The sequence below is a fragment of the Enhydra lutris genome, unplaced genomic scaffold (genome assembly GCF_002288905.1).
Source record: "Enhydra lutris kenyoni isolate GAN:26980312 unplaced genomic scaffold, ASM228890v2 scaffoldscaffold17, whole genome shotgun sequence".
Lineage (NCBI taxonomy): Eukaryota > Metazoa > Chordata > Mammalia > Carnivora > Mustelidae > Enhydra > Enhydra lutris.
In genome coordinates this window covers 1,269,643-1,294,920 of record NW_019154101.1, presented here as the reverse complement: position 1 = coordinate 1,294,920, position 25,278 = coordinate 1,269,643, and the positions used below count along the sequence as shown (strand labels likewise).

The following is a 25,278-nucleotide window of genomic DNA, read 5'->3' as shown; positions in this document are numbered from 1 at the left end:
ACTCCCTTTTGTATGCCCAAAGTGCAGAGCAGGTGTGTTGCTCATAGAACATGTTCAATAAAGACCTCTGATTACACAACCGTGGGTTTGATGATACTGGCTTTTCAATTCCCAAATGACCCAGTACTTAATGAGCAACCTCAGGAGAAATGACCTAGTTCCACAAACGTGGCCTCCTTAGTTGTCATTACTGTAAAGATGTAACAAAACTGCCTTTCCCTTATTTCTCCTTCATGTCAGCATTTCCCCTGGTGATACTGAAATGGAGGTTTGCATTAGGTTTTGTGGCTCAGAGGAACTATGGAAATAGGAGACAGTAGAATCGGGATGTGTGGGCTTTGGTGGTGAGAGAGGAAATCCAGGCTTGGCTACCCTGTCAGCAATCAGACCACATGAAGTTTCCAGCAAGTGGAGACTGTGCCTTCTATGACTGAATTCCCATGCTCATGGCCTGCGGCTCACTAAGAACTCTTGGGCCAGTTATTAAAAAATAAAACAAAAATCTCTTTGGTGAAGGTAGGGATTAGGTCATGATTTACTGATCCATTTCCTAGCCAGTTTTTCCCCAAGCTCAACACCGACATAGGCAAACTGTGATCGCCCTTAAAAGTCTTCATTCACAGGGGCCCAACTTTGCATTTTATCCCCCGTGTTCTAATTACATTGGTGCCGTAGATGCAACCTGGTCTCATGTGATCGTCTGAGATAAAGATGAGGAATTAAAGCACAAACAAGTGACTCATTTTAATGGATTTACTCCAGACAGGAGAAACCTGTAATTTCTCTTAGGCGTGCTTGATGGACCCATCGTGGAGTGAATCACCGACTTACACAAGCCTTGAAACCCCGGGCGGTTTTACAGTTCTCAGATAGGCTTCTCACAATCGGTGGCTGGTTTACACTGGGACCTCTTGGATTTCTCTTTGAAAAATGGAGAAAAGGCATCACAGGCACTGAAGGGGGACCATGGGACCTGCAAGGGGAGGCACCCGGGATGGTGGGGCACAGTGGCTGGAAGCTCGGTGCCAACTCTCCTGCCTGGCTGCTAGCTTTCCTGGATGCGGTGAGTACCCATGCCAGGAGCAAACCTTCCTCTGACTGAAGACTGGATTGGTTTTGCATGTATTCTGGAATGGGGAAAATGCGCGATTTCTGGTGGTATTCTCTGGAGTGCTTGATTCTGCAGGAAGCCTTCCTGACATTATTTAGAAATTGGCTAGCTCAAGGTTGAAGTCCGCCCTTGATCTCTTTTATATTTGTTTTTCTTTAAGAAGTCATTTGTCAGGATCTAATTGCTCACTCCCAGGAGTGAAAATGCAAAGCACTCTGTCAGGCAATTTGACTCTGTTTTCTGACTGTCCCTTTGCTTGATAAAGTGGATAAGCAAACCAGCTTTCAATTCCCTTCCTTTGGGCTGAACGTAAAGATGTATATAAATTATTATAAAGCATTCCGTTAGTTTTCTTCTTTTTATTTATTTATTTATTTGACAGATAGAAATCACAAATAGGCAGAAAGGCAGGCAGAGAGAGAGGAGGAAGCAGGTTCCCCGCTGAGCAGAGAGCCCGATGCGGGGCTTGATCCCACAACCCCGGGACCATGACCCAAGCTGAAGGCAGAAGCTTTAACCCACTGAGCCACCCAGGCGCCCCAGCAGTTTTCTTCTTACAGTGAGGCTGACAAAGCTGTCTGTATATCAACTTAAAAGGAAACATTTCCTCTAGTGATGGTTAAACCTTTTTGTAAAGGGCATCTACCCTTGTTTTGAGTGGTCTACTGTACACCATTTAATTACCTATATTCCTTGTCCTCTGAGGACAATTGTGACCTTTCAAATGTGTGTTGTAAGGTGCTTGTGTGTGTGTGTGTGTGTGTGTGTGTGTGTCAGTACTTCAGTGACCTTTCTTCCTGGAGCCAAGCAATCACCCAGTTGACCAATTACTTTAAAATCCTGTAAGTCTTGAGAGAGTTGGTGAGAGGCTAGATACCTTCCAGCTATGAAATTGTGTGATTCTTCAAACATAACAGTATTTGAACCAGACTGCCATTCTCAGAAAAGATACTGAGCCACAAAGAGATTGGCTGGAAGCCATCTCAAATAGCCCAGGATAAGATGCTTCTGATTCTAATAGATCTTTTCTATCTTTCTTTCCCCCAAGGCTCTTTATGAAACTGCTCCGCCATGGCAAGGGACAACTGGTAAGAGTGACTGAATCCGTTCTATTACTGAGGCCAAGCAACACACAAACAACTTGTTTAGCCGTCTGACTCTATAATCAGCTCTAATTACCCCAGCGGAGTAGATGGGACGTACGGTTATGAAATTCGGCTGAGGGGAACACAACACACACACCTCAACATGTAGGTCAGCAGTCTCTGAGTTCTTCACCCTCAGTTAACCTCTCTGAACAGGGCCTTCCCATCGAAGGGATTGGCCAACGAGTGTGAGGTGAGTTGCTGCCCAGAAGGTGAACCAACAAGTGGAACCCCCCCGCCCCGGCCACCTCATGTTGGAGTGAAGGTCATGGAGACAACACTTTGAGACAGTGTCCCCTCCGTGGGCAAACATCCTCACCCAGCTTACTTTGGGGTGTTCTGTGTGGAGGAGTTTGAGAGATCACGGTTTCCAATGCATTCTTTCCTTCCTGACTGCGGTTACTATTCCCAGGCTTACCTTTTTTAATTTGCTTTGAGAGTCCTCATGCTAGCTCTCACGCAGTGTGTCTGGGCAGGTGGGGAGCGCCTGGGTTCCATGACTCATATCCTACAACCCCATTCTAGGGAAGATCAGAAACAAGCTCCGGGACCCAGGCGGACTAATTGTATTTCTTGATTCCAACTCATTCAGAAACGCAGCTCTTAGTACAAGGGAGGTAGGACAAACAGGAGATGGTGTGTCAGAACCGCTGGGGGGTCTTCTAGGTCCATCCGAGAAAGGGCTTTGTGAGTTCTGACTGTGGAGACAGGGCAGAAAGGGTGCTCGTGCTGCCATGCTGGGAGCAGACATCACTCATCTGGTGTGGCATTGTCTCTTGCCGAGCCTAGACAGGACCTCGCAATACTTTTGCACAGAGGCTCCAAGCAGTGTAACACAGAGGTAGGTTGGGAGCATGTCTACTTAAATCACTAGGTTCCAAAAGGATCTAGAGTAGCACATATGCTCACCTCCCCCTCTAAGATCGAGAACTTGCCTTGTGATTTTAAAGCAAAGACTTCCAAAATTGGTATCGTTCTCTGTGGGGCCATTCACTTATTCATTCATTTATTGAACACATGCTGTCTGGGTAACTATTACCACTCTTACACTCTGCTGGGTGCTGGGGACCAAGAAATATCCCTTCCTGTTCACCTCCTAATGACAACATGATGTTTTTGGTTGGAGGGAGGTCTATTCTGTTAGGTGTGGGCTAATTTCTCTCAGGCTCTGGGGCTGGGAACACTAGCTCTTGTGCTCTTTTGACCCTTTGTCATCAGGGCTTGGAGCACAGGCAGTGATGCGGGAGGCATCCCTTGCTGGGATTTCTCTGAGGAGGGAATATCCTGAGTCACATGACCTCTGGGACCCTTCAGTCTAACTACATTGTCCTCCTAGCCTCAAGGGCCAGCAAAGGTGATTTTCTCTCTCTCTCTCTCTCTCTCTGAAGTAATCACTCTGTTAGAGCAGAGTCTGGCTTCCTTTCAGTGGCCTAGAATTGCCTATTACCAAGTGAAAGACAAAAGTGGCTGGTAGTGGGCAATTCACACTTTTATGAGGATGCACAGAGGGAGAGAGGCAGGTTAGGGAAGCAGGGAGGAGGAATTTGGGATGTTACTTTTCCAGTACCTAAGAAGCTGCCAATTCCAGGTAGCTCATTGCTTTTATCTCTGAAATAGGCCAACTTTCAGGCACTTTGGGAACAAGATACAGGGCATGTTTCTTTGTAAATGTCAGGTAACTATTCACCTAATCGCCACAGAAGCCTCAGGCATGAGTTCAGCATCTTGTTTTCTCTTCTTCTTTTTAATTATTCATTTCTGAGTCTGCCTTCCCCTTCCTGGGATCGTCCCAGACACCTGAGATGTCTTTCATCCCTGCCTTTCCTCACCTCTCCACCCAGAGAATCATGTGTCAGGATGATTCTGACTCTTCTCACCATTAAAGATGACCTATCCATTGCCTCCTTCTTTCAGGATTCCCTAAGTTCAGGTCTGTTACTCTCTGAGGCGCTACTTTGGGTCCCTGGGAGTGGCCTCCCGGGCAGGTGTTAACATAGGGGCTGGCACATGGTAGGTGTCCAACAACTGCACGTGTAGTCTGAGTCTGGATATGCTAATGTGTTCCAGGATGACACACGGTCCTTGAACAGCAACCTTAAATTTCCCCAGAGCACCTTGGATGAGAAAGTAAATTTGGTACAACCAGAGTGGAGCAGTCTTTTCACCACAAGGATTCCCAGAAACTCTGCTATGCGTCCATATATATATGAGGGGTGGGTGGGTTGGGAGGTTGGTGTGGGGACACATGGTTTCTCCAACTGATCTGACCATGGAACCCCTTAGTCTGTTATGAGACCAGTGTTCCACAGGAACCCACTTCAGGACACAGTATCTTGGGCAACCTCAACTGATACCAAGCTCTGTGTGGTTTGCCTTACTAAATAAAACAGGCAGTTTTCCTGAAATCACAGAACATTTAAGTCAGTGTAGGGTCATGTTTTTCTTCCATTCTTCTAAAATTCAACTTTGGTGCCTGCTACAAACTTGGTAAACAAGTGGCGGGTAGCAAGTGTCCACCCTAGGCATACAGCACTTTCTGTCAGGATTACTGCTTACTCTTTTTATGTTCCCCCACCATGTACTAGGATCTTGATTTAAATGGCCAGGGACAGTTTTCCCCAACAAACCGTTTTTCCTGCCACCATACGCGAGGGGTTTAGAGAAGTAGCGATCTTATGAAAATGCAGTTTTGTTGTTAAACTGAACACACTATAAAGCCAGAGGTCAGTGAATAGCATGAAGGTCATCTTAGCATACTGGACACAGAATAACTCTGGATTCTCCATGGAGGAGAGGACCAGGCCTTGACTCTAGCACTCTTTACTAGGAACTAGTAGACCCCTGGGCCAGGCAAGTTGTCTTTACTACGTTCACATCTGAAAGCGGCTGCTTTCAGTACTGTCTGTGTTTTTGCCAACGTTCTTTTGGACAATCCACTCTTGTCACATGTATTTAGATTTTATGTCCTTGTTCTTTTCTTCATTCTTTCAAGAGGTCACTTGCTACCTGCAGACACTATGCTGGGTATTGGAGAAATAACAAATATATATATATATGTATATATATATATATATGTATTAGGTTTATATTTGTATTCAGTATTTTTTTTAAGAGAGGGGGTGCAAAGGGAGAGGGAGAGAGAGAATCTTGAGCTGGCTCCACGCCTAGTGTAAAGCCCAGCATGGGGGTCGATCTCACAATCCTGAGATCATGACCTGAGCCAAAATCAAGAGTCAGATGCTTAACCAACTGAGCCACCTAGCTGCCCAGAAATACTTTATATTTGCAGATAATTTTCAGTTCAGCATTATGCAAAATGCAAAGTCTGCTTTAATTATTAAGTCTTTATCAATGGTGAATCTAAGTATGTTTCTTCCATTCTGTTCTATAAAATATCAGCCTCTGATTATGAATTATGCCAGATATACTTCTTTTTATTTTTCAATTCCCCATTTCAGAGCTCCAAAGCTCTGGCTCATTGTGCTCTGCAGAACACTCTGGCTTTTGGCTTCAGCTATCTATATCATGGTGGGACAGATTCCATTCTATTCTTTTTGGTGAGAGGAGAAAAAAACCCATTTGGAGCTACCTTGAAAATATTTCTCCATCTAACCCATCCCTACCGATCAAACTAGGCAAAAAAAAGAATGTTGTGCCTCCTCTTGGGTAACATTATTAAACATCTCCTCCTTCCCACTTGTAATAATTGAAGGAACTTTACCATATAATTATCATATAAAGTAGTAGATGGGTTACGTACACCAGACTATAAGAACATGAATGATGAAATAGCAAGTTAATTAACCAAAACTCCCCAAACAGCTAATTGTGCTCAGCTCAATGTTTGTGTTTCATGTGGTCATGCTTATGATTTCACACTACATATAAGTGATCTGTTAGAAAGTTTTTTCTTAGGGAAAAAAAAAATTATTATTAGTTCATCATGTTCCACAAAGAGCATAATGATCTACAGAAAATGCCATGCCTAGTGGATCCTTTAGTCTCCAAACACTTTCAGGAGCCGTGGACTTACAGAGGCCCTAACACTGCTCAGGAAAACAGTTTTGAACTTCCTAAACCACATCAGATCACATCACATCATTGTGCCAAATGCCTGACTTTCTTCCAGCAAGATTAACTTTAAGTTCTTATACTGAAAACTGTGGACAGTAAAATGCTTCCTTCTGAAGCCTTAGATAGGAGGCATCATTCCTTATAAGTGGCCTCCTGTTGGTTTGTCTTCACCCATTTCACTGTGCATTTCAAACCACTGCTCTCTAGGTGGAAGAGAATTGCATTTAACCTCAGCATCCGTCCTATTATTTGGCTCTGAGTGTAGGTGTCTTTTTCCCCAATTGCGTGTACCTTGGAAAGAACATTTCGATAGATTGTGAAAAAGTAAAGAGGAAGGACCAAAGAGACCGCTTCGGTGAGAGAAGTGAACTATTTTCAACCTGATAATGAAAATGAATGGTCCATTCTGTATTTCTATTTCTCAGATTGCAGGTTACAATCCATTAGAGGGTTGTAGATTCAATTTAGTGGGTGGCAACCAGTTTCCGAAAGAATGTCAGATAGAGTGGAATGCAAGTTAAAAATCATGGACAGAGCAAAGAGTGTCTTGCTCATAGGTGGGAAGGATAAGAAATATATAAAACCTTTTAAAATATAAAAATTATGTATTTTTCCAGTTTTATGTATGGATACCTATACACATACATATATATGTCTGTACACATTGAGTCATGATGTAAGATCTGTTTTATTACTGTGTCAGGATAAAAATTTTGGAAAGCCACCAGTGTATATGTGAAATATACAGATAGATCTAAGACAGCTTATATTGGTTCTTCTGGTATTTCCTTTTATGATGATGGTTAAAAATCTATCCTATAAGGAAGATGTGGTCCATATACAGTATGGAGTATTATGCCTCCATCAGAAAGGATGAATACCCAACTTTTGTATCAATATGGACAGGACTAGAAGAGATTATGCTGAGTGAAATAAGTCAAGCAGAGAGAGGCAATTATCATATGGTTTCACTTATTTGTGGAGCATAACAAATAACACGGAAGACATGGGGAGATGGAGAGGAGAAGGGAGTTGAGGGAAATTGGAAGGGGAGATAAACCATGAGAGACTATGGACTGAAAAACAACCTGAGGGTTTTGAAGGGGTGGTGGGTGGGAGGTTGGGGGAGCCAGGTGGTGGGTATTATGGAGGGAACATATTGCATGGAGCACTGGGTGTGGTGCATAAACAATGAATTCTGTTACACTGAAAAGAAAAAAAAAACTATCCTAAATAATATTAATATCACAAATTGCTTAGTTTGCCCATCCACCAATTTGCCGCATACATGAGAACTTCTTTCCACCCACTCATGTAAGATCTTGAATTCCACACACATATCCCAGCAACTATGCAAATCCATTACCACACTTTGCCTGTCATTCTGCCATGTTTCCTTTCCCCTGCTCAGACTTGCTCTACAAGATGACAGTATAAGTCCAAATACGTCTCCCCATTCATTGGTTAGGAACACAAAGAATTTTAAGCTCAAAGACAATTTGGAAGCCTTCCTGTAAGTGCCTGTGGCTCATCCTCTCATGTGAAGGCTCACTGCAGTCATGAAAGACCATCTTAGTCTTGACTCCACCCAGGAAAGGTCTGACGATCCCTGATTAGTGAGTTTTCTTTGCTCCCTGGCCACAGATCGCCTGGTGAGCATAGATGGGTCAGAGTTAGTTCACCTCCATTACAACATAAAGGAATTTACATTTGCTGAGGCTCAGTTTCTGCTTGGCCTTATTCACTAGGTAGAGTATGTAGCTGATCGCTCTTCCCACTATTGGTTTGACTTGTCTGAATTCCCCACTGGACATCGTTTATGGAATTGACAGCACCCTTTACTTCCCTATCCCCAACATCTGGCACAGTTTCTGACAAACAGGAGCCACCTGATAAAGGGTGGTTGAGAGAATGAATAATCATCCCACATTTTATGAAATGGATGAGAAAGAAAATAGGCTCAGCAAATGTCAAATACCTCATCAATATCATAAATGTGATTGACAGCTTAGCTCATGCTGAATCTAAAGTCCATGACATTTTTACTTTGCTGCATCTGTACTATGAGAGAATTGTTCTAAGGAACTTTGCTTCCAATAAATGGTCTTAGTTTCTGCTATCCTGTAAGAGAAGTATGGTGGTGATGATCAAATCATGATGATGTTGATGAACTTCAACTGTGACGGAGATGCTTTCTGGAAATTTGTCTTTGAAAGGTAGAACTAGCAAGAAAGAGGCATTATCAAAAGAAAAATAATTGTAACTGTATGGTGACAGATGTTAACTAGACTTACTCATTTTACAAAAATAGAAATATCAAATCACTATGTTGTATGCTTGCAATTAACACAATGTTACATGTCAATTATATATTAAAAAGAAGAAAAAGGTAAGAAATAGAGATATAGCCAAAGAATAATTATCTTTTCATGCTTCTAGTTTCTCTGTATAATAGTTGATCCATCTATAAGAGAGAATCTCAGTGCTTGCTCCAATAACAGACAATAGTGTGTATTCATTTCATTTTAAGTTCCTTGACCCCCTATGCCCAGAGAGACAGTACATTGTAGAACAGTAGTTCTCAACTGGGAGCAAATTCCTCTCCCAGGGCACATTTGCCCATGACAGACATATTTGGCTGTCACAGCTAGGGAGGAAGCTGTTCCTGGCATCTAGTGGGTTGAGGTCAGAGATGCTACTGCACATCCTACAATTTACAGGACAGCCCCCAACAACAAAGAACCATCCATCCCCAAAATGTCAATAGTACCATTGCTGAGAGATCCCATCCTAGAACTTGGCTTTCCAGCTGTACTATCTAGGTCGAACCCTTGGTTCCACCACTTTTTATGAGTGACCTTGACTCATAGTCACTTTGTACCTTAGCTTCTCCACTAATAAAATGAAGATGATAATACTGTCTTACATCATCTGATTAAATGAATTAATGCAAAGAAGGAGCTCAGAAAGTGATTGGTAAATAAAGGTTCTTGATAAATGTTATGATTAAAGAAAATTGTGGATCAAATAATCAGAAATGATTCCTTGGTGAACATACATCCTTCCTAGTGCTTCCATCACTCCTGTCTATTGTTTGTAGACAAGTTGCCAGTTGAAGGAAAGTCTTTTCCATTTTTTACACGTTAGCTAGTTTGAAAGTAGATATTAGTGTCCTTTCTGGAAGCAGAATGTTTTGGTATGAACATTTCAGAGTACCCACTAAGGTCACCAAGGGGTTGGTTAGTTGGCTAAGTTTTGTATTGCCTGGCTTTATCAACTCCACCTGAATCCACTTTCATTCTGTATTGCAGGTGAAGATCCTAATGTGTGAAAATGAAGTCCCAGGCAACCATGATTTGCTGTTTAATGTTCTTTCTGGGAATAGAATGTTCTCACTATAAATCCAAGGTCCACATAAAAGTAAGTTTGATCCATTCTCAAGTGGTCCCATGAGAAATCTGCCAGGTCTCCTAGATGAGTTAAATTTATGACAAATAACATAATCTTAAATAAAATTTCAAATGACTACAATTTTACTCTTGCAGATATATATCTGTATCTATATATCTATATATCTATATCTATATCTATAAAAATACATATATATATATGTGTGTGTGTATATATATATATATATATATATATATATATATGTATTTCTTTTAAGGGAACAAAGAAAAGTTGAGAGGTGGCTGGGCCCTGCAACATTATATTTGCATGGTGCAACAGAGCACAACAGTATAATAGAAAAATTACTTTGCAAGCCACAGAGAACATAGACAGGCAGTTGCTGGGAGGAGGAATACTAGCCTGGCAAGTAGCATTTCAGCTCCAGACCTTACCTTTTCTTCTTGTTAGCTGCATAAGTTGTTTTGCTTCTTTGAGTTTTAATTTCCTTATCTATAACATAAAGGGTATTTTTTTTCTTTTAGATAATTTTTATAGCCCTTTATAGCTGCAGAAGAGTTTGTGATTCTATTATTGTCACCTAATGATTATTCCTAGCATCTGCTCATTTCTTCCTCTCTGGGGATCTATGGTATCTGGTGGATCATATTAGCTTCATTTCATAGTTACAGTTAATACAGATGGAGACAAGCTTAGCATTATAATTACTACATCTCTTTTCTCCCTGAGTACTTGAGCTTCCCAAAATAGGTACCCAATCCACTAACCTGACCCTCAGGGCCCAAATGACCTCTGGCAAGATTCTTGCCCTCCTCAGAGGAGGGTTTATTCTCTGTCTGTGCTCACCTCCATGATTCTGTCTGAAAATTTCTGTGACATCACATGCAGACCTGGTGCAGTTTTCTTCTGAGTCATGAACACATTTTCTCTTCATCTCCACATGGAGCCTCTATGTTGAGATAAGCAAGGAGAGTTCCACAGTAAAGAGGACCTTTGGGAATTTGTGTTTTACAGGATGGAGATAAACTTCAACATCCTGAAGGGAAACTCAAGACTGGAAGGATACAAGGTAGGTGTCTACAGAAGAGTGTTCTTCCATAGGGAGACTGGGCACAGTGAAGAAAGGGCATGGATTTGGCAGAGCACATCCCCAGACCACAAACTTTCAAATGGCGTAACAGTCTCTAACAAGTTCTCATTGTTTACTGGTATTGACAGACTTTCTTACAATTATACCATTATCCATGGCATAGTCAATGACCCAAGTTGGCAAATTATTCACATGTGTTCTAGAGTAGAAGACAAGTGCTTACTTTAAAACCCCAAAGGGAAATCTGTTTGAACTAATCAGCTAGTAAGAGGCAGAAGAAGGAACACGGAAGAATTCATTCCTTCGTGCAAAGGTATTTTCAGAATGTTTAAATGTATGTTACACTCTGGTGCTGAGAAGTCTACTGAAGTGATGTAAAATAGGTATTGTGTTACTCTCAAAAACTCAGAAATAAACTATGGAGATAGTCATTAGTAGCAAGATAATGAAATCACATGGTTCTTACCCAAATAGCAGAGATCACTGGATTCTGCACAGACATGGCCAAGTATATTTTTAACAACAAATACATCTATACATTGATGTGGACTTGAGAAAAGAGGGAGAGAGATGGCTAACCTTCATTGAGCATTGGCAAAACTGATTCAAGGGCTGAACAGGATGCTCACTCATTCAAGTTTGTAACAGGACTGTGGCATCACCTCCAAACTGTATGGATGAAGAAATTAAGATGCACTGAGCTTAAATGACTTTGCAAAACCAGGGACAGTGGGTAGGTGGTAAAGAAAAATGCAAACTTTCTTGTTTCCTTTCTCTATGAATGGGGTCATCCACAGAGCCTCCCTTGACTCACAGACAGTCACCACATCTTATTGATTTCAACACCTTATTAGCTTCCATTAGGATCTACTTCTTTTCAGAAGTAGATCCTTCTTCCTGGGAATATTTCAACACCCTCATTCTTGGGTTCCTTGCTTCAAGTCAATCCACTCTACTCATGGGCCGAATTAGGCCTGCCACCAGGTTTTAGAAACAAAGTTTTATTGGAACACAGCCATGCTCATTTATGTACATATTATCTTTGATGGCCTTCATGCTACAAAGGCAGAGTTAAGTAGCTTTGAGAAAGACCACTTGGTTTACAATGCTGAAAATATTTATACTCTGGTTAGTTTTCATATTTAGCAAATAAAAATATGGAATTCCTCATTGAACTTAAAAATCAGATAAACAATGAATGGTATTGCATGTGTCATACGAACATTAAAAACTTATTCATTGTTTAACTGAATATTTTCAGTTGATCCCTATTATTCATGGACTCTGCATTTATAAATTCTCCTATTCATTGAAACTTATTTGTGACCCCCAAATTACTACTCACAGTGCTTTCTGGATCATTCATAGACAGAAAAAAAAATTGAGTTAGCTCAGGTACAAGTTTCCAGCCAAACAAGATGGCACTCTGCCTTCTTGTTCTAGCTGTCCTACTATAAACAAGTGTTGTTTTTGTGGCATTACTAATGCCATATTTTTGCATTTTGTGCTTTTTGTTTGTGATTTTGCATTTAAAATAGCCCTGACTATAGTCCCCTGAAGAGCTTTCTGGTGTTCCTAAGGAGGCTGTGATGTGTCTTAAAGAGAAAATTCATGTGTTAGATGAGCTTTGTTCATGTGCTCTTATGAGTTATGGTACTATTGGCCATGAGTTCAATGGTAATGGATCAACAACATAAATGAAGTGTCTTTAAATAGAAACACATATAAAATGAGCTCATATATTAATTAGTTGATAAAAATGTGAGGAAAAGCTTGGAAGAATCTGCCTTGATTTCCCCTTATTTGGTGTTTGTGGAAGCAACTCCATAGACCATAACTATTGCAAATAATGAGAATCAAGTGTGTCTGAAAATAAATTTACTATTTAACTGGACTTTCCGTATTTTATCTGGCAACTCTATCATGGCCTTTATGGAAAATTTTACTGCCTTCTGCTCTATGCTATTGTTAATCATCTTTCAAAAACAAATCTAATCATGTGTTCTGGTAACCCCCATATTAGCACAGAATTCAAAGTCCTTCATGTCTTGACTCCTGCTTCTCTCCCATCCTCATCTCTTGCCCCACCCCCCTCAGCTGCTCTAAACTAGCCTTTCCGTCTGACCTGTGACCCCTCCTCTCCATGTACTGTTCACCCTGCTTGGCACACCTTGCTTGGTGCTGAGGACTCTGTTCAATGTCACCTCCTCTGGAAAGCAGATAATTCCCAAATCCCTAGAATAAGTTAGCTGCCTCCAACAGAGCTCAGTAATGCTAATTAGGTCCCCTCCTCTCTCTCTTGCTTTTCAGAGAAATGCCAGGGACCTTGCATCATGGCTTCCAACTGCAGCCAGCCCTGTGCTCAGCACTTTCGTGGAGAAATAGGATTTACATGTCATCAAAACAAGTGGCAAAAATCAACGGAAACATGTACAAGCCTCTCTGTGGAAACACTCTTTAAGGTGAAGCATTTGCATATTATTGGCTTCCAGGGCTAATTTCTCAGGAAACCGTAGAGGCATTTTCCTGTGTTCTGTTCCGCACGACAATAAATCTCAGACTTAGACTTGGGAAAATGGCAGATTGTGGGAAATTTGTCTCTTTCCCTTCCTTCCTTGCCCAAATTCTCAGATACTCTCCCCCCTCCTCACTCTCTCTTTCTCCCTCTCAGCATCTTTTCTTAAAAAAACTCCTTTACGCAATGGTAAATGCTTAGAGGTTGAAGTTTGAGTTTTGACCTCAAATTTTAGAGCTTAAAGTTTGAGATGGATTTGTGTGTACCTTCGCCTAATTACTGAACTCTAAACTTGAAATTACAATTTAGCATCATTTGACCTGCCAACCTCCATCCATCCCCACCCACACAAATTTCATGAGACTCCCCTTTCAAAAAGTTAAAATAAGTAGATAGATTTTGTTTTTAGAATTTCTCCACATCTCTGGAGAAAATGTCTTGTTATCACACTTGGGTTAAAACCACTATCCTGGGGCACCTGGGTGGCTCAATGGGTTAAGCCTCTGTCTTCAGCTAGGGTCATGATCTCAGGGTCCTGGGATTGAGCCCCGCATAGGGCTCTCTACTCAGCGGGGAGCCTGCTTCCCCCCAACCCCCACCCGCCTGCCTCTCTGCCTACTTGTGATCTCCATCAAATAAATAAATAAAATCTTAAAACAAACAAAACAAACAAACCACTATCCTGGAAGTGATAGGTCAGTATCCTGATCTCAGTGGCAATTTTGATGGAACTGCTTGTCTGGGTGTGACTCCATCCTATACTCTCTGTCTTTCTTGGCATCTAAACTCCTTTTTAGTACCACTGGCTTCTCTGTTTTCCCCACATGGTGTATTTGTGCCTTAGCTCCTTTATTCTGAAATATGTTAGGTATTTCATCATTTTTGAACAATTTTTTTTTTTTTAAACAGGACTTCAGTAGTGCATCACGCCTCTCCCTAGCAGCATCATCTGTGCCAGTTCACGTTCTTGATTTTCGAGCTCCCCAACCCGTGGAGAGTGTAGCCCAAGGAATCCTCAGGAACTGTCCAATTGATTATGCCTGCATACTTGATGTCGTGAAGTCATCAGAAGCCACCTCCGGAAACATCGCGTTCATAGTGGAGTTACTAAGAAATATTTCTACAGACTTGTCTGATAATGTTACCCAAGAGAAAATGAAGGTATTCTTTGACAATTTCATTTAAAAAACTGGCAGGTTTCTTTTCTTTTTTTTTTTTTAAACCAAATCTTGTATTTTAACAGTTTCAAATGTACGGTCCAAAGTAAGACAGCCACAGCAACCATAACAACGATACACTTTTTATTTCAATTCTGCAGGTCAATTCACTCTAGCTTATGTAAGTTTTCAAGAAGTTAGCATATTTTTAATACATGTTTCTGTCCAGACTTACTAGTTTCAAAAAAATATCCCGAAAGGATGGCTGTGAGCAAGAGTGTGTCTACTCCAGTGTTGCCCAAATTTAATTCTGTAGGCCATAATTATTTTGAGAAATGTTAATGGAGGTTTCGTTTCTACAAGGGAGATCGGTGCATAGCAGATATAGAAATTCTGGGTTAAACAAGGTTAAGCAGGTTTCCTTCTGGCAGGACTTTTTAGAACTTTTCATGTGTTAATGAAGTTTAGCCCTCTTTATAAAGGGGGGAGTATAGAGATACAGTATGCAGTGTTTCTCAAATTTAGGTTTTTATAGAATTTACCCCCAACTCCCTCCATTAAACAATCATTAATAGCTCACGAGAACTCTTGGGTTATATAGACTGAAGTTCGGAAATGCTGTCCCCGGGCACATAATAAAGTAGTAAACTTTATCTATACTTTTATTTTATTTTAATGATTGTTTTACTGTACTTCTCTCTCTGAAGTCCTCTTAGCATGAGATTCCAATAAACAGTGAATTTGAAGAGCAATATGTCAAAGAAGATCCCATCACTTGAACTCGAGAAATTTCAGGGTTTAGAGATTGACTTTCTGCAGTAATGTGTAAATCCTTCGCATAACTTCCATTTTTTCCCTCCACTGCAGAGTTATAGTGAAGTGGCCAACCACATCCTTGACACAGCAGCCATTTCAAATTGGGCTTTCATTCCAGACAAAAATGCCAGCTCAGATTTGTTGCAGTCAGTGAATCTGTTCGCGAGGCAACTGCGCGTGCACAATGAATCCGAGAACCTTGCGGATGAACTCTTCATTCAGGCAAAAGGGCTTCGCATCAACCACAATACCTCAGAGAAAAAGTTCAATTTCTCCGCGAGTATGAACAGTACAACAGAGGGTATCTTAGGGATGATAGAAATTCCCAGGCAAGAGCTGTGGAAGCTGTCACCAAATGCATCCCAAGCCATCAGCATAGCCTTTCCCACCTTGGGGGCCATACTGAAGGAAGTCCGCTCTCAAAATGTGAGTCTTCCAAGACCTGTAAATGGTCTCGTCCTTTCGGTGATTTTACCGGAAGGACTGAAGCAAGTCTTATTTACCTTTGAGAAGATCAACAAATCCCGGAATGCCAGGGCCCAGTGTGTTGGTTGGCACTCGAGGAAAAGGAGGTGGGATGAGAATGCTTGTGAAACCACACTGGAGATCACGAACAGAGTAAAATGCTTGTGTAACTACACCAACATGGTGATGTCCTTTTCCATTCTAATGTCCCCCAAATCTATAGACAACAAAGTTCTGTACTACATCACCTGCATTGGGCTCAGCATCTCCATCTTTAGCTTGATTCTTTGCCTGATCATTGAAGCCGTGGTGTGGTCCCGGGTGGTTGTGACAGAGATATCATACATGCGTCATGTGTGCATCGTGAACATAGCTGTGTCGCTCCTGATTGCTAATGTGTGGTTCATCATAAACTCTAACTTTCACAAAAAGGCCCAGGACTCCAACTGGTGTGTTGCGCTGACATTTTTCAGCCACTTTTTCTACCTCTCTCTGTTTTTCTGGATGTTCTTCAAAGCACTGCTCATCATCTATGGAATATTGGTTGTTTTCCGTAGGATGATGAAGTCCCGCCTGATGGCCATTGGCTTTGCCATTGGCTATGGGTGCCCACTGGTCATCGCTGGCACCACAGTTGCTATCACAGTGCCAGAAAAAGGCTACATGAGACCCGATGCCTGTTGGCTTAACTGGGACAATACCAAAGCCCTTTTAGCATTTACCATCCCAGCCTTAGTCATTGTGGCCGTGAATCTTGTGGTGGTTTTGGTTGTTGCTGTCAACACTCAGAGGCCCTCTATTGGCAGTTCCAAGTCTCAGGATCTGGCCATAATTATGAGGATCAGCAAAAATGTGGCCATCCTCACCCCACTGCTGGGACTGACCTGGGGTTTTGGAGTAGCTACGCTTATAGAAGGCACTTCTTTGATATTCCATATAATCTTTGCCCTGCTTAATGCTTTCCAGGTAAGTACCAAGAAAGAGACTTGTTTTATTAGTTAATATTATTAATATTTTATTTATAAGATATTATTTTTATTTCATAACTTGTTATTCTGGCTATATGACATATTCTGGCTATATGATTGAAAAATATAGAATACAAAATGTTTGTTCCATTTCTTTCCATGTCTTGGAGACATTCAGCTGTAGCTCCTTTCACCCTGTTGATTGTCAAGTTGGATTTAGCTGATCAGGTTGATTGGGTGGGAATCTCCTTCCTTCTGTCCTCAACTGGTCCACCTGTATCCCTCCTAAAGTCTCAATGTTAGAAGAAGTTGACCTTCACTTCTAGAGAACTAATCTTTGATCAAAGATGTATGAATCTACACTCACATGGTATGTTTCAAAACAAAGCAGTTTTTATCCTTTCTCAAGCAGTTTGGGAACTCAGTGGAACAGTCATTTCCCATAGGAGGACTAGACAGGACTTGCCATTCTCTTTGAGTGTTAACCAGTTGGGAGTCCTCATGGCTCATCCCTGTGAAATAAATGGAGATTGTTCTTTGTTGAAATAGATCCGGCTGTGTGTTGCCTGACCCTAGAAGTGTAACTTTTCTCTGGGTCTCACCCTTCTCCTTAGTAAGAAAAAGATTCGAATCTGAAGTCATCTCTCTTTTCTTTTCTCGCTCTCCCATACTTGGTTTGGCAAAATTAACCCTCCAAAATTTGCTTTACTTTATGTTGGCTACTGAGCTTGTACTTTTGGGAAGCTGTCACTAGCCAGACTGCTTTCCATACCTATGAGGAATAGTAAATGTGGCAAGTTCGTATCCTTAATTATGCTTTTATCAGGGGTTGGCGAACTCCAGCCTGCTTCCTGTTTTTGTAAATAGTTTTACTGAAATAAAGCCATAATCATTCATTTGCATTTTGCCTATGGCTGCTTTTGAGCTACGACAGCTAAGCTGAGTAGCAGTAACAGAAACTGTGTAGCCCGTAAAGCCAAAAATATTTATTATCTGGTTCTTCACAGAAAAAATTTTCCAGCCACTGCTTTAAATATATAAATATAACTGCTTAGTAAAGCAGCATGGATTCCTATGAATGGGTCACTATTACTCTATTTAAAAATGTGGTACAAAATATAAAGCAGACTTTTAAGAAATGCCAGCTCAGATCAATCATATATCTTACTCATATGTCTTTAATAACTATGGAGAACATTTATTTCACTCTTTGCCTTGCATGGCTTTAAAGAGAAATATTTGACTCAGGGTTGTTGTTGTTGTTGGGTTTTTTTTTTCCCCCCTGAAATCAAAAGCTCTTGGACTGACATAAATCTCCCCAAATCTTGAAGTTATTTTGGAGACTAATGATCTCATTCTATTTTTTTTTTTTTTTACTTTATAACTTAATTAAACCCCAGAAAGTTCTATTGTTTCTTTTCTGAATCACTTCTTTTTCGTTTTTCTTGACATAAAAATACTGAAACACTTTTAGTTAAATACACTCCAACTTTTCTCAGCAAGCTTTCTCTGTGACTCATATTTAAAAGTTTCCATCTTCTGATAAGCGTTTCTTTGCCATGAAACTCTCCTTGGAAACCCAGCCTTCCTTCCATTCTCATGGCAGGATCCAGAATTCTCTTAAACTCAACTTCCACCATTTAAAAAGATTGGCTATCAATTATTGTGACTTTACAGGTAACCAAATAATTTAAACTTCAAGAGACCCTGTTTTTCAGAGCTCTGTATTTTTCTCTTTTATGCATAAACTTACTCCATCAGCTCAGAGACCCTGCTATTTTGTGACTTTTAACCCCAACTGAAAGTAAACTATAATACAGGTTTCACTTCTCAAGAAAGCTTCCATGATTTTCACTTTGAGCTACAGGATTCCATGTCATGTTGTGTCATGTTACTGTTATGATAAGTAAGAACAGCTACTTAATATTTGGAAAGAAGGTAAACAGATGTAATAAGGGGGAAAACACCATTCTACTTTTGCAGTCATTCAATGAATATCAATAACTGTATTGCACAGACATGAAGGTGACCCTCTTTCTTTGAGGTACAATCACAGAAAAATTTGCCAATGTATTTTCTCTGAATCAGTAAAAGCTGAAGTTTCTAATATCCAATAACTGTCCTTGAAGGTATCTAGAAGGGTGGTATTAGAATAACAGTTGGGCTGTTGTCTGCCATACCATCCCTCATACTTCTGCTGAATTTTGCAATAGGGGTTCTTCATCTTGCTGTTTGGAACCATTATGGACCACAAGGTAATTTGAATTTGTTTCTCTTATTGTAAATATTTCCATGTGGCTCAGGGTAGCAGGGGGGATGGAGCGGTTTTGATCAGAAAGCCTGGTCCTGGGGGTGAATTTATGGGGGTGCTTCAGGCATCAGTTGAGAGGAGGAAAGGAGAGAACTCTACTCTCTCATTTCCTGCACTTAAGTCAATAGGAGGCGGTGTGTGAGTGTATCTAAAAGAATAAAAACCATTACCTGAATTTTAATTTTAACTCTAGATCTAATTATAACCAAAATTTTAATTTTAATTATAAATGTAATTATAACTATACCTCAACTTTTATCCAAGTCTTATTTTTGGCTAAGCACTATGCTAGGCCATCTGATACTGCTTCTGCCAGGGTTAGTGGTCTTGAAGTTTCAGGACATGGGTCTGGATTTGGGGGATGTTGTCATTTGTTCACTGTTATTGTTTCTTTAGATAAGAGATGCTTTGAGGATGAGGATATCTTCATTGAAGGGCAGAACAAGGGCTGCAGAGGTAAGCCCTCCCGTTCAGTCTCAATACCGAAGGGTCAGTGTCCTCAGGAGAGTCACACGAGACAAATATAGCTTAGTATTCTGGATTTGTTAGCAAAGAGAATTATTAGGGCACACATTCATTCATTCATTTCTTCACTAGACAAATTTGGAGTAGCCAGCTAAAGCTCAAGGTCAGTAGAATATACCTCTCAAGAGAATGTTCCTGCTTGGATGTATTTCATCCTTCTGGACCATTGGATGTATTTTGAGGTCTGGACCGTTGAGATGGGACAACATGAAACAAGGATCATAGACTCATAAAATACCAGAGCTGGGAAATGAGAGATGAGCTAGAAATGAAATACTAGTCCAACCTAGTCGTTTTATAGGTAAGGAAATAAGGTGCAGAGTACTTATGAGATTCGCCTGAAGCCCAGTTAATAATGAGAATTCATACTGTCCTTGCTCAGGACTCTTTTCAGTAAACCCTATTCTTGGATTGAAGTATATGTATACTTATTGATCCTGAGCTTGACCAAGCTATCCATCTTTTAAGGTACCAACTGAAATTGCCATCATTGCCATATTAATTAGAAAGCAGTCATTTACTCAACCAATAGTTTCTCAGTAGGAGCTACTTTCTTAAAAATAAACAAACAAAACATTTTCTGAACACATTGAAAGTCAGCATTTACGGTTAGCTACTATTGGGTGTGACTTTTGTTAGCCTGGTTCATCAATGCTAAGATAGGCATTTTCTTTACCTTTTAACATTTCTGCAGTTGGAATGTATTTTACAATCAGTGGCATGTCATGATTTAATTGGCAAGATTTTTCTTTCTTTTTCTCAGTGGAACATAAAAAGAATGATGCAGCTAACAATGTTAGTTTCAATGAAATGTAATTTTATTCTGTGTAACTGTGTCATTTCGAATGCTTGTTTTCACGTTTCCATTTTTACATGTTTATCTTTAGGCAGTCATATACATAAATATAAATAAACTTTTTTCAATGCTGTTACTTACTGAGATCACTGTTACTTTTTTTTCATTTAGAATGCATCTTTAAGCCCAACCAATGGATCTAAATTAATGAATCGTTGAAGACAAGATGTGAGTATTAAAAACTCAAGGAGAATCTTCGCTTTCAAGTTGTGACAAACTCCTTAATGCCCTTGTGAGCACACGTTTGCCTAGTGTGATGCAGGAGTGAGATGGGGAGGGAACAGTGGACAAATCTTTTAGAGCTTAGAAACTGCTTTATTGCCCAGCGCATAAATGAAAATATGCACATCTTTAAAACCTATGCCATCTCAGTGTATATGTTTAAATCTTTAAAAAAAGTTTTTATTTAAATTCCAGTTAGTTAACATACAATGTAATATTAGTTTCAGGTGTACAATAGAGTGATTCTACACTTCCACACAATACCTGGTGCCCTCCTTCATCCCTGTCACCTATTTCACTCATCCCCCTGCCCACCTCTGTCTCGTCACCATCAGTTTGTTCTCTGTAGTTGAAAGTCTTTCTTGGTTTGCCTCCCTCTCTCCTTTATCCTGCTCTGTTCATTTGTTTAGTTTCTTAAATTCCACATATGAGCGAAATCATTGTCTTTCTCTGACTGACTTACTCACTTAGCATAACACTCTCCAGCTCCATCCATGTTATTGCAAATGGCAAGATTTCATTATTTTTTATGGCTAATATATATACATATACATAATATATAATATACTATATAATAATTTTTTTAATCCATTCATCAGTCTATGGACACTGGAGCTCTTTCCATAACTTGGCTACTGTAGATAATGCTGCTATAAGCATTGGGTTGCATGTATCCCTCTGAGTTAGTATTTTTTATTCTTATATGACCAAATCTTAAATGTACTTTCCTTTCCTCAGTGAGAGAATGATATCATCACATCTATACTGATAGAGGATACACCCTTGCTGTCTATAGCATCACACACCCTAATTCCATCTTGTCAGTGAGTGGGGACACTTATAATAACCTCATTGTTGAGAAGGAAGACTTAATTGATTGAAATCACAAAGCAACAAGCCTATCCTTCCATAGTGAAGTAGAGCCCAGAATCATCCCCAAGGGGTTGTGTGTTAGAATTCCAGAGAGCTAGCTGCCTCACAGCCAAACTCTGAGACATATTTCTACACAGATGAAATTAGGAGAAAACAAATATTAGGCATCTGTGAAGGGGAGATCAGTAACACAGTGGCAGCCAGGAGCCTGAGAGGTAGTAGGGAGAGGTAGGTGGGAGGGGGGGGATCAAGTTCAAGTTGGGTACGGTTTTGTCTTGGAGAGGTTTCATGGCCTTTGAACATCAGATTTGTTTAAACACCATCTGGCAGAGGTACATCCTCTTTTACATTCCTTCTCTTTCTGAGTCAGGGCAGAATAGTGAACAATGGGGCAAAGTGGAGAATTGAGACAATCTCATGGAGTCAAAGACATTCTGAGTTGGTAGAACTCTTAAGGGACCCGCTGTGTTACAGAGCCTACAAACCTCACGTTGTGCTGCTGTGGGACCCTGGTTCATGGTCCCAGGGAGAGGGAGGGAAAGAAAGAGGGCTTTGTCATATCCACTGACTGCCATGTGTGGGGTGCTGGGAAAACACCGGCATGTAATCCTTACTTAATCATCCTCACATCTGGGTTTTTATATTAGAACTGTAAAAGGAGTGAGGAGGGATATCAGAGTCTTTTAAAAGGGTTATCTCTCCCACCTCTGCCCATTTTCTAGTCCGTAGATCTCCTCCATAGTGGAACATCACTATAATGTTTCTTGATCAGTCACTTACCAGGAGATAATTCAGATGACCTGGGCAAGATGACCTTTCCAGTAAGGTCCCAGTTTGACCTGCTTTAGGAAGTTTGTTAGACTGTTTCAGGTGGAGGAGATTCTGGCTCTTGGGGATCCGAAATCTAGCCATTCTAGAGAAGAGAGGTATGGTTGAAGTCTAATCTCCAGCTAATTGGGCATACCTGGTTGGCTATAGTAAAAATTGGAGAAGACCCGTAGAACCCAGGATCTGGACTGCACTCCCTCCTGTGATGGGGAGGTGCACCAAGCTTCCACAGGCACTTGGGGGAAAGTGGAGGAAGGCGGTGGGAGTGTATTAACAACTCTCCAAAGAAATCCTTGCCTCCTGATTCTTCACCTCTTACTTTTGAACCTGTGAGGTGGGGCATGAACTGAGGGTTGCATTTTTTTCGGCATATCCTTCATAGGTGGCCCTCTCCTATTGAATTTTCTCAGTAATTGGAGCTGTGCTTTTTACATCTGGACGCACATGGAACCAGAAGGATCAGGACCAGCGGCTGACATGAGAGTTAGACCACGTTAGGGGCCAGCAAGTTAGACATCAGGAGTAGGAAATGTACTCTAAGTAAATGGAGACCTAGCAGCACCAGGTGGGGTGTGGGTCTTTCAGCAGAGAAAGAGAGGGGCTCCAGCCAGTCAAGGTCAGAATTACAGCTCAGCTGCATGGGGTGTTTCGTAAATGCAGCGCAGGTGCAGCCCAAGGCAGTATTCCTAAAGTATTCCTAAGCCACAAGGAAAAGGCAGTATTTCAGGGCACAAAACTGAAGGCTGATGGGATCTGAGGAGATAGGGAGAAGTCCGTTGGTGAGACAGGGGGCAGGAGTTCTGAATAGGACTTGCAGAGACTTGAGACCCTGGGCATGGGTGGAAGCTCCACATATCCCAGTGAGTTTGATTGCTCTTAGAAACAAGGTTAGGGGGGCACCTGGGTGGCTCAGTGGGTTAAAGCCTCTGCCTTCGGCTCAGGTCATGATCCCAGGATCCTGGAATCGAGCACCCCGTTGGGCTGTCTGCTCTGCAGGGAGCCTGCTTCCTCTTCTCTCTCTACCTGCCTCTCTGCCTACTTGTGATCTCTCTCTGTCAAATAAATAAATAAAATCTTAAAAAAAAAAAAAGAAACGAGGTTAGGAAAGATTTGTTAGAAGATCTTGAGATCATGAAAGAATTGCAGAGGTGTGCAAACTCGGCAGTTGGCTTTAGGCATAGATTCTAATTGAAGGAATCCCATTCTGGAGGCAGACGAGGGAGGGAGCTAGAGGACAGGCTTATTATGAAGGCACAGCCACACAGCGCCCTCTGCTGTTCATATGGAGGGCGGGCCTTTACTCGGACGCAAACAGAGCCTGTTTCCCCAGTGTTATTCCAGTGTGAACAGAAGTCTCTTCAGTTCCTGTAAAATCCCTTCCACATATTTGTTTATGCCTGAACTCACCTCAAAGGATGCAGAACTCTTCATCCCACAGTAAGACATGAGACTGACTGAGCCAGTGCCTCAGAAAAGCAACACGGTTTTGTACGTAAAGTTTTAAGTTCAGAGGAGCAAGTCACTCTAGAGACCAAGCTTAGGTAGCCGAAGAGGGTGAGAGGGCTCTGGGGACGGAGTTTAGGGCTGAGGGAGCAGCATGGAGAAGGAAGAGGGCACAGAAAAAGGAAGCTGAGAGAATAGCCTTCCTACCATGTGACTTTGAGGAGATTGCTCGATGCCTCTGTGCCTGTTTCCTCATCTGTGAAATGGGTCTAATAATCGTACATACCTCCCAGGATGGTCTCAAGATTCAGTGAGCTAACATATTCAAAACTTGTAGAATGAGGCCTGGCTCAAATTAGGTTATCAGTAAATGCCAACTATCCTTCCTGTTAACGTGTGTTCCAACCATTTTGCCTAGGCCGCTCCATTCCTCATGGATGTTCCGTGTCCTGGACTGAGAGTGAAGCTCTAGGAGAGGGAGGCGGGAATGAAGGACAACCAAGTTTCCTTGGAAGACTTTCTCTTCTGGCCAGGAGTGACACCTAAGCTGTCAGGGCGAAAATGCTTGCTGAGGGGAAAAATGAGAATGACGTTTGATGACTGGGCTTGAAGGAGCTAGAACCACTGACTCTTTGACCGACCCATGACCTGCAGGCACCTGGCTTCTTGGTCAACCTTGGCAAGATTAAGACAGCAAGCCATTTTCTGAGCTTCTGGACAAGGCTGGAGCTGTTGGGTCTCTACTGGATGAGGTGTGTTTTCACGCCCAAGGCCTGTTCTGTGGCTCCATAAACCCGCCATTGTCATTGTGCATGGATCATGCTTGCTCTGGGGGACAGAAGTTAGATCCAGTGTCGGGGGAGTGGCGGGGATGGGAGTCGAGCGGGGGGCGGGGGTGGCAGCAGAAATACCGACTCTACTTTGGAGACAGTTAAATTATAGTAGGTTTCCTAAAAATAGGGAACAGAATTAAAATAAGAGGACTTTTAAATGTGTTTCTGATTTTAGTCTATTGAAATAGACTAAGTAGTCTATTTTAATAATAATTTTGCTCCTAGGACTTTAGGTTCCTTGTTTGTGATACTTAAAAATATTCTTGTAGGTATTATTATTATTATGTGTGTGTGTGTATGTATTTAAACCCCTATACATAAAAAAATTTTAGAAATAAAAATAAAAACATTTACTTTTCACAACTTACTCATGTGTGAGTTCATTCAAGGTGGATGGCCCCACTGGTATGGTACATTCTTGGGTACAATTCTTTTATCAATCTACCTGGACCCATTGGCCAGACACACAGGAGGCCCAGGAATGGAATCCTACCATGTACTTATAAGGTGAGGACCTAGAAATATTTGGCAAACAGCACTATTGTCTTTCAGACATGCTCAGTGAAATTTCTTTCTTTTTTTTTTTTAAAGATTTTTTAATTCATTTTTTTGACAGACAGAGATCACAAGTAGGCAGA

General features: G+C 41.2%; 1 protein-coding gene across 1 annotated transcript; it reads left to right on the top strand.

Moving 5' to 3' along the window:
* The first annotated feature begins 760 nt into the window (after window positions 1–760).
* Window positions 761–24,925, top strand: LOC111147883 (adhesion G protein-coupled receptor F4). The gene is made up of 11 exons (XM_022504147.1): window positions 761–1,063; window positions 2,160–2,199; window positions 9,642–9,750; window positions 10,753–10,807; window positions 13,139–13,290; window positions 14,253–14,504; window positions 15,368–16,747; window positions 18,963–19,004; window positions 19,457–19,516; window positions 20,553–20,609; window positions 24,226–24,925. The coding sequence occupies exons 3-10, from the start codon at window positions 9,664–9,666 to the stop codon at window positions 20,598–20,600; spliced, it is 2,076 nt and encodes a 691-aa protein (XP_022359855.1). The 5' UTR covers window positions 761–1,063; window positions 2,160–2,199; window positions 9,642–9,663; the 3' UTR covers window positions 20,601–20,609; window positions 24,226–24,925.
* The last annotated feature ends 353 nt before the right edge of the window (window positions 24,926–25,278 follow it).